The 9,088-nt window shown below is 39.6% G+C and overlaps 1 protein-coding gene across 1 annotated transcript; it reads left to right on the top strand.

The window, feature by feature from the left end:
* The first annotated feature begins 571 nt into the window (after positions 1-571).
* LOC138941764 (uncharacterized) lies at positions 572-6,121 on the top strand. Its single transcript, XM_070311651.1, has 8 exons — positions 572-596; positions 660-896; positions 992-1,081; positions 1,167-1,220; positions 1,309-1,805; positions 2,707-4,749; positions 4,845-5,335; positions 5,950-6,121. Exons 1-8 carry the CDS (start codon positions 572-574, stop codon positions 6,119-6,121), a joined length of 3,609 nt encoding a protein of 1,202 aa, XP_070167752.1.
* The last annotated feature ends 2,967 nt before the right edge of the window (positions 6,122-9,088 follow it).

The raw sequence follows: 9,088 nt of genomic DNA on the forward strand, positions 1-9,088 counted from the left end.
ATTTTTCTCTAAACTTTTTTTTCTCTAAATACATTTACAATATGTTATAAAGCGTAAATAAATGTTTATCGCCTGTGTAATAAATTTTTATAGATTGTATTGTAAGAGATTATATTGTAAAAAATTTTATAAAGGAATAATTTTCTAATCGACATAATCCCGTCTCTTCTACGAAAATTTTTAAAAACGTTTATCGCTACAAAGCTTTTACTTTAGGATCGCTATAACAAAAGTAATAAAAGTAAGTAAATAATGTAGTAACGTGATAAAAAATAAAATATTTTTTTGTCTACTTTATCGGCTTTTTGGAAAACAGGGATTCTTTTTGTCGACGTTCTTTGGCCGGCGTTCTTTTGTTTTCTTCGAACTAATCTAATCTAACTACCTAGAAAGGAAAAATTTTATATCTTTCAAAGACTTTTCCTTTTTGGAAAAAAGTGGGGATATGCGTTTAAATAAATTCTCCGTGCCGAAGTAAAAAAGATAATTTCGAGTTCGACATCATCCAAAGTAACGCGAGTCGTTCCGTGGAAAATAGAGATATCGTGTATTTCGCGAGCAAGTGGTAAAAATGGCTGGACTTAAAGAGCTATTAGGTAAATGCATAATTATAGGCTCGAATTTGTCGCCTACGATAAATAGTGAACGCTATTTATCAGTGTTATCGGACGAATCGACGGAAATAAATTATTCAGTTTTTCGGGCATTTGCGTGTGCTAGTTCGAATACTATACTCGCTGTGCTATATAGACTAGGCTATTTTGGCAATTATGCCGAGTTGTTGCATATCGCGGGTGAAATAATAGAAATGCGCGAGGCATTTGACCACGAGGAGGAGGATGCAGACGGCCTTATAGCCTTCCTGCTATCAAACCATCGAGGAAACCGCTTAAACGGTAAGCAAAATGTTTTTATTTATATTGTACAATTGTATTGTAATCGAATACGATAGACAGTGATTAATCAAAATTTTCAAAATCATAATTTGTAGATCGAAACACGTCTGCGACTGATGGGCGAGAGACTCTCTCTCAGCTTCGAAAACGTCCGGCTGAAGAAGAGCTCGAAACAGGAACTTCGAGTAAGTTTCGCATAAAAATAAAATAAAAATATTAATCTTTATATATTGATTCTATATTCAATATTGATAAAATATTAAATTTTAGGAAGAGCACGGTCCTCCGAAAACGACAGCGAAGCTGATATCACGGCATCACCAGGTGAGATACAAAATTTTGAAAAGAATAAAAATAACGTAGATGTAATTTTTATTTTATTTATAATTAAATTTTTCTTTTGTTTCGACAGTGCAGAGAGGTGGTGGTGGGGGCCAAAATGAAGAAGCGACTCCTGAAGAACGAGTAACGCAACTCTGCAATAACGAGGAAGTAACCGATGAGGCTGAGAATAAAGAGGAAGTCGTCGGCGAAGAACGCTGTAATCCCTCGTCGGAGATCGAAGATGGTGAAGAGGAGCCGGAGGTGGAAGAGGAGCAACAACGTCATGAGGTCGGCGATATTAATTTTAATTACGTAGATTTATTGACGGAAAATATGCGGCAATTTAGGAGGTTCAGCATAATCGGGAGAGAAGCGAGTTTCGCGATACGACCGTTAAGCGAAGGCTCGAATATTTATCACACCTTAGAAAATGCGTTTCGTGAAATTCACGCGTATGCTTTAAATTTATGCGAACCGGGAGATTATGTGGGTATGACTTTCCATTCGCCGAATTTATCTCAGGGCCCTGCTGGATTATCCTTTCGTCCGGCTAGAGACATATCGTATGATGATATCTGGAAACTCGTGAGTTCAGTAGCGCAGAGTGCTGGGGGGCTCGATATCGCGGAACAGTTTAACATTCGTGTTTTTAATGTCACGGTTCCTTCGGGTCGCGGACATGTTAAATTAACAAACGAAGACGTTGTGAAGCGCTCAATAGTAACAATAAATAATTCCGACAATTTATGTTTTCCGCGCGCTCTCGTAGTAGCGCGAATTTACTGCGAACGCGGTAACTTACGTACGGGTGAGTTACATGAAAAATGGAATAATATAAGACACATGCATTCCCCGCTTCAACGTGAGTTCGCATTACAATTAGCTAGGAACGCTGGTGTTACGATAACTGAAGAGGGATGTGGAATTCCGGAAATCGAGCGCTTTCAACGATATCTCGCAGCTGATAATATCGCGATTGTAGTTTATAATTTCAGTACTTTCGGGCGCGGTGAGAAACCGATGTACGACGGTATCGCGCTACTCGCTTCTCTCGACCGCGAACCCTCGTTACGCTTAAATATAATGTATTATGAGCGTTTACGTCATTATAACCCTATTGTAAATTTAAATGCCGCCGCGGGTTGTAGGAATTATTGCGGACCGTGTAATATAGGTTATCGGAACGATAAAACGGGCCATCGCTGTCCAAATAAATGCCCACGATGTTTCACTGTGCCGCCGTGTAAGCAGTCCGAAAGTATAAAATGCAACGCTTGTAATCGGACATTTTTCGGTAAGAAGTGTTTCGAGCGTCATCGCAGCGTAAAATCGTACGACGGTAAATCATCAGAAAGTATCTGCAATGTCGTGCGATTTTGCGACGGATGCGGTCGCATCGTTAAATTTGGCGCGAGACGAATGCGGTGTTTCTTACTGCAAATTATGCCGTTCACTAAAGCCTGAGAATCATTTGTGCTACATGCAGTCTCTTCGACGTGATAATGATTCCTCTACCGTACCGTCGTCTTCATCATCGACAATGGCTCCAGCGATGACAGTTACGCGAAGCACAGAAGAGAGCACAGAATTTGACGGTAAAGTGGCAAACGAGCGTGCATGTACGAGCAAAAAAGAGCGTGTAGCATTCGTATTTTACGATTTTGAAACGCGACAAGACGAGTCACTCGAAGGTACGTCGAACGTAAAGAAACACGTTCCCACTCTTTGCGTGGCTCAACAAATTTGCGAAGCGTGCGCGAAAGAAAATAATTTGTCCGCGAGGTGCCGATGGTGCGGGGTGCGAGAGTTCGTATTTCGTCATGATCCTGTGAAAGAATTCGTCGATTTTGCAACGCGTACGACAAAATATTTCAAGCAGATCATTTGCATTGCACATAATGCGAAAGCGTTCGACGCTCAATTTATTTTAAAGTATATTGTTGAAAATCGTAATAACTTAGAACCTAAATTAATATTAAACGGTACAAAGATCGTGATGTTAACGGTAGGACATACGAAATTCATCGACAGTGTTAATTATATGCCGATGCGTTTATCCGAGTTACCGAAGGCTTTCGGATTACAGGATACGTCGGATAAAGGCATTTTTCCGCATTTGTTTAACACTGTCGAAAATCAGTCATATGTCGGCCCCTTGCCTGACGCGTATTATTATTCTCCGGAGACAATGAAATCGGAAGAGCGCGAACGCTTTCTTGTATGGCATGCTGATATGCGACAAAAAAACACAGTGTTCGATTTCCAACGTGAGATCATTCGCTATTGTCGTACCGACGTTGATATTCTTCGACAAGCATGTATGGCGTTTAGAAAAATTTTTATTGATCGTGGAAATGTATGTCCGTTCGAGGAATGCACGACAATTGCTTCGACGTGCATGACTGTTTTTCGGAAAAACTTTTTGCAACAAAATACGATAGGCGTCATTCCAACTGGCGGATACAGAAAAGCAACCAATCATTCCCGTAAAGCTCTGCAGTGGTTGATATGGAAGGAACGCGAGCTCGGACATTCTATAGACCACGCAGGGCGCTCGCGCGAATATCGTACAATCGACGGCACGCTCGTCGATGGATATTACGAAACGCCTGATACAGAGACGCCTCGACGCCATGTGCTACAATTTCACGGATGTTTTTGGCACGGATGTCCGTCTTGCTTTCCTATGAATCGCGATAGACCACTTTCTACATCGGATTGCAAGGATACGATTGACTCACGTTACGAGCGAACTCTCGCAATCTCGTGGAGACTTCGGCAACGGAAATACTTTGTGACAGAAAAGTGGGAGTGCTCTTTCGATCGCGATATGCGAGATAGTCGCGAAATGCGTGAATATCTCGAGAACCATCCGATGGTGGAAACGCCTCCGCTCGATCCGCGCGATGCATTTTTCGGTGGACGCACGGGGAATATTGTGACGCGCTATGAGGTTACAGGTATGGAAAAAATACGTTACGTGGACGTATGTTCTTTATACCCATATGTTTTGAAAACAGGTGCTTTCCCGATCGGTCATCCTGATATTTATGTCGGCGAGGAATGTTCCGCATTAATCGGGAGGGCACCGAATTATAATTTTAATACGATCGAAGGTCTCATACGATGCAAAGTACTTCCACCGCGTGATTTATTTCATCCTGTACTCCCATATCGCGCTCAGGGAAAATTGCTTTTTGCATTATGTCGCAGTTGCTGTGAAACATTGTCGCAAACGGACTGTACGCACAACGATGCTAAGGAACGCGAATTCGAGGGTACGTGGGTGTCCTGCGAATTACGCAAGGCCGTCGAAAAGGGCTATCACGTGACGGCTGTAAGTGAGATTTGGCAATATAAAATTAGTCAATTCGATCATACGACCCGTCAAGGTGGATTGTTCGCCGAGTATATAAATACATTTTTGCAACTTAAACAAGAAGCCAGATCGGCGGATGGCCGAGCGAATGCGAGGAAAACGACGACGATGCTAAAGAAAGATATCTGCGGGAGTATGAGAAAACCGAAGGTATCGTTCTTGATAAACGTAACGTCGCGCGGAATCCCGGTTTACGTTCTGTCGCGAAACTGTGTTTAAATTCTTTTTGGGGCAAATTTGGTCAGCGATCTAATTTACCTAATACCGAGGTCGTGAGAACGCCGCAACGTTTTATAGCCTTGCTGACAAGTGCCGAGCATGAAATAACCGACATATTACCCGTAAACGACGAGATAATATATGTTTCATGGCGATTGCGACAAGAAGCTGTTGTTTCCTCCCCGCTGACTAATGTCGTGATAGCGGCGTATACGACGGCACAAGCTCGTTTAACGTTATATTCTTATTTAGAGCGATTAGATCGTCGCGTTTTGTATTACGATACGGATTCATGTATTTACGTGAGCAGCGGTGATCCGAACGAGTATGAACCGCGTTCGGGAAATTTTCTAGGCGATATGACCGATGAACTCGAGAGCTACGGGAGCGGTAGCTATATCGAGGCGTTCGTGTCCGGTGGTCCGAAATTTTATGCATATGTTGTACGTTCACCAGACGGTCGAACGCACGAGGCATGTAAAGTTAAAGGCATAACCCTAAATTACGAAAATTCACGGTTAGTCAATTTTAATAGTATTAGGAATTTATTGCTAAATAAAGAGAGAGTACGAGAAAATGAAGAGAACGAAAAAGAATTGGCTGGAACATCGATAAATCTACGTTTTAGAGCAATTCGTCGCACGGGACGAAACTAAAGTATGTGAGCCTGTATTGCTAAAACGTAGGTTTATTGATAGCCATTGTTCGTTACCATACGGATATATGATAGAACGTTAATTTTTCTCGGCTCTCGTTTTTATCGATGTATATAGCTGCGAATTTGTATATTTTCCGTCACATAAGAAATTTTGTACAATGCGAAATTATTATTTACATTTAAACATAAGTATAATATTTAATAAAAATTTTTTATTTTAAATCGCTTATATAAAAACATTTACTATTTTCCTATCCTTTCTCTCCTATCGTCTAAGTGACGTCATAAAGCTCTAAGACCATCGTAATCGCTACCTGCACAGACTTGCTTTTTACGACCCCTTCTATTCTCGTGACGTCACCATTCTCGGTGGCCGCCATCTTGCCGATTTTTACACACGTGTTATTTTGCCGCGTTTTTCCCTCTCGCTCAGAAACATGCTCCTCATCCAATCAAACTGCCGGCAACTATAGGGAAGCCAATCAGAGCGTAGGGCCCCCTATGTCGGAGGGCTACTCTCTACAAATACTACATCTAAGCCTTATTCTAATAAGATTTCAGCTAGCCCAGCATACTAGGACCCTGTCTGGACATGTGGAGGACCCAGGTTCGAGCCCGAGCATGTTCACGCGTCCGAAAAAATAAAATAAAAAATAAAATAAATAAAAAAATAAAAAAAAAATAAAAAAAATAAAAAATTTTAAGGGAAAATTGCCTCGTAGACGTCCACGAGACCCTTCCACTCTTTTTTTCCACAGCCACCCTTAGGGGGGAGGGCCCCAGACAGGCACAGCAGGGGGTCGGCGCCAGTGGCCGAGGAGTGGGGGTTTGTTGTGTCTCGCTATAGTTGCCCCTATACTACTAGCGTCTCTCGAAAGTTATATTTTCGTCCCAGTATGTGGAGGGACACGCTATTAAAACCATACTACAAAAACATAACACTCGTTTTTTAAATTCAACGCGTTATAACAGTTGAGCGTACTTTAGCGGTAATCTCTTGTTACGCGTATGTACACAACACGCGCGATTGAGTATTTGCCGCGCACTGATATGATTGCGTGTGCCTGCCTGCATGTGTGTGTGCATGGTACAGTCGACTTATTCCCCGATATATACATACATACATATTGGATGATTGCATAAGTTCGTGCCCGATTTTCATAGATGACATTAAGTTACTGCATGGCGGAGTTCTATTGTTTTCGTGTGGTAATAGTTGCTTATACCGAATAGATGACGTTGTCTTATGTCTATTTAGCGTCAGATATTGTTCAGATAAGTCCATTTGTGCATAAGAGAAATCATTAAAAATGGAGAACGAAAAGGTGCATTTGCGGCATGTAATGCTATATAAATTTCGGAAAGGCGTGAGTATTGGGATCGCACAAAAAAATATTCAAAGCGTTTATTTGGACCGCGCTCTTGCTCTCCGAACAGTCAAAAAGTGCTTTGGCAGATTTCGAAATAGTGATTTCAACATGGAGGATCAACCCCGCTCTGGACGGCCTTCTGGCATTGATGATGACATTGTGCATGCCTTAGTGGAAAGAAACCCAAGGATTACAACTGAGGATATTGCTGAGAGGCTAACATCGATAATTCAACCGCTTTTCGTCATTTAAAAAAGCTTGGATACATTTCCAAGCTTGATACGTGGGTGCCGCATCTCCTGACTGAAAGAAATAACTGAAAGGAAAACTGCAGGAGTTGCAATGGGAAATTCTGCAGCACCCGCCATATTCTCCAGATATTGCGCCTTCAGATTTTTATCTGTTCCGGTCTTTGCAGAATAGTTTAAATGGCAAGAATCTCAATTCCGAGGAAGCTGTCGAAAACCACCTTACAAACTTTTTCAAGAAAAACCAAGTTCTTTCTTCAAAAATGGAATCGACAAGCTTATAGATCGTTGGAAAACCATTGTAGAAAAGAATGGAGACTATATAATTGTTTAATAAAAGTATTCTCTCTAAAATATAATCTGTTGAAGTTTATATTTAAATCGGGCACGAACTAATGCAATCACCCAATACATACATACTTACATACCATACATACATGCTACAAATATCGCGGAATAATAAAAACAAATGCGCATCTTTATAAATGAATATTCTCTAATCGAATAAAAAAATTATTTTCATATTGATTAAAATTAATTCGATATATAAAACCATTATTCATAAATATTTTACGACAAAAATTAAATTTCTAAATTTTTGCTTTAAAAAAAGTTTATTTTCTATAAATATAGGCAAGCTTATATAAATATGCAAATGTTTGGTAACATAAGAAGATAAAATATATCAAGTTTTCTTTTCTCATTTATAAATTACTAATAAATATAACTATGAATAATAATAAATTGTCATAAAGATTATATGTATATTATATATATACAGGGTGTCCCATTTTAATCTTCTCAAGCAAATATCTCAAAAACCAAGCCCGGAAGAGAAAAATGTTTTAGACAAAAGTTGTTTGGTTTCGAGGGGGCCATAAGATGGTACCATTGGTTTGGCCTTGGAAAATCATTTGAAGGTCATGTGAAGGTCAACTTTAAAATCTTAAATAGAAACCCCCATTTTTTATTTAGTATTCTTGTAGTTGACATCGAGCGCTTTCCAAAACACTATAATAAAGTATTTTTTATTAAGTACTTTTTGAGTTATTTTATATCTTAATCTGACATATTTTGATATAAAAAATAAAATATCTCGTAAAAAATTTAGTTCTCGATAATCTTACCGCAATACTTTTATGTATAGAATAATGAGACAAATTAATTAGTGCCAAAAAAAACAAATAATTATTTAAATAAATACATTGTAAATAATTTTTTTAAAAACAATTTTTTTTTTGTACTAATTGATGACAAAAAATACTTAATGAAAAAATACTTTATTATAGTGTTTTGAAAAGCTCTCGAGATAAGCTACAAGAATATGCAATGAAAAATAGAGGATTCCATTTAAGAAAACATTTATGACATTAACCTGCCCTTCAATAGGTCACTCAAGGTCAAGTACATATTTTCATCATCTGTCCCCCTTCATGTCCTACAACTTTTGTCCGAAACATTTTTCCGTATCTTCCATATTTTTCGAGATATTTGCCTGAGGAGATTAAAATGGGACACCCTGTATATATACAGGGTGATTCAAAACAACCTTCTGTCCTTACAATGTCATATACTTGACACTATTCTAAGACGACTTTTCCTTTGCCAAAATTTTTTTCGAGACTTAGTTTTTAAATTACAAGCCAAAATAGTTAACGAATTACGGGCCGCGTACGCGAGGCAAGCAGGGATGGTGCAACTCACCGTCCGATGCTGGTGATTACGTGAGGCGCTCGCTGCGATCAACTGTTTGCTACATACGATGGAGTGTATGTGTGAGAGAGAACGTATACGCGTATACACACTCATACACATTCTCTCTCTCTCTCTCTCTCTCTCTCTCTCTCTCCCTCTCTGTCTCTTTTACACCCATCGTATGTAGCAAACAGCTGATCGCACACACGCACTCTCTCTCTCTCTTTCTCTCTCTCTCTGTCTTTCTCTTTTACATCTATCGCGTGTAGCAAACAGTTGATCGCACTCTGTCTCTCTCT

The sequence above is a fragment of the Polyergus mexicanus genome, unplaced genomic scaffold, assembly GCF_030449975.1.
Source record: "Polyergus mexicanus isolate NDT 795.1 unplaced genomic scaffold, iyPolMexi1.0 SCAF_20, whole genome shotgun sequence".
NCBI classification, from domain to species: domain Eukaryota; kingdom Metazoa; phylum Arthropoda; class Insecta; order Hymenoptera; family Formicidae; genus Polyergus; species Polyergus mexicanus.

Bases quoted from the DNA above. Each gene is read 5' to 3' on its own strand.
- LOC138941764 (XM_070311651.1), top strand. From the start codon at position 572: ATGGCTGGACTTAAAGAGCTATTAG. The intron at 597-659 runs GTAAATGCATAA...GCTATTTATCAG, and splicing joins TGGACTTAAAGAGCTATTAG to TGTTATCGGACGAATCGACG. The intron at 5,336-5,949 runs GTTAGTCAATTT...CGGCAACTATAG, and splicing joins CTAAATTACGAAAATTCACG to GGAAGCCAATCAGAGCGTAG.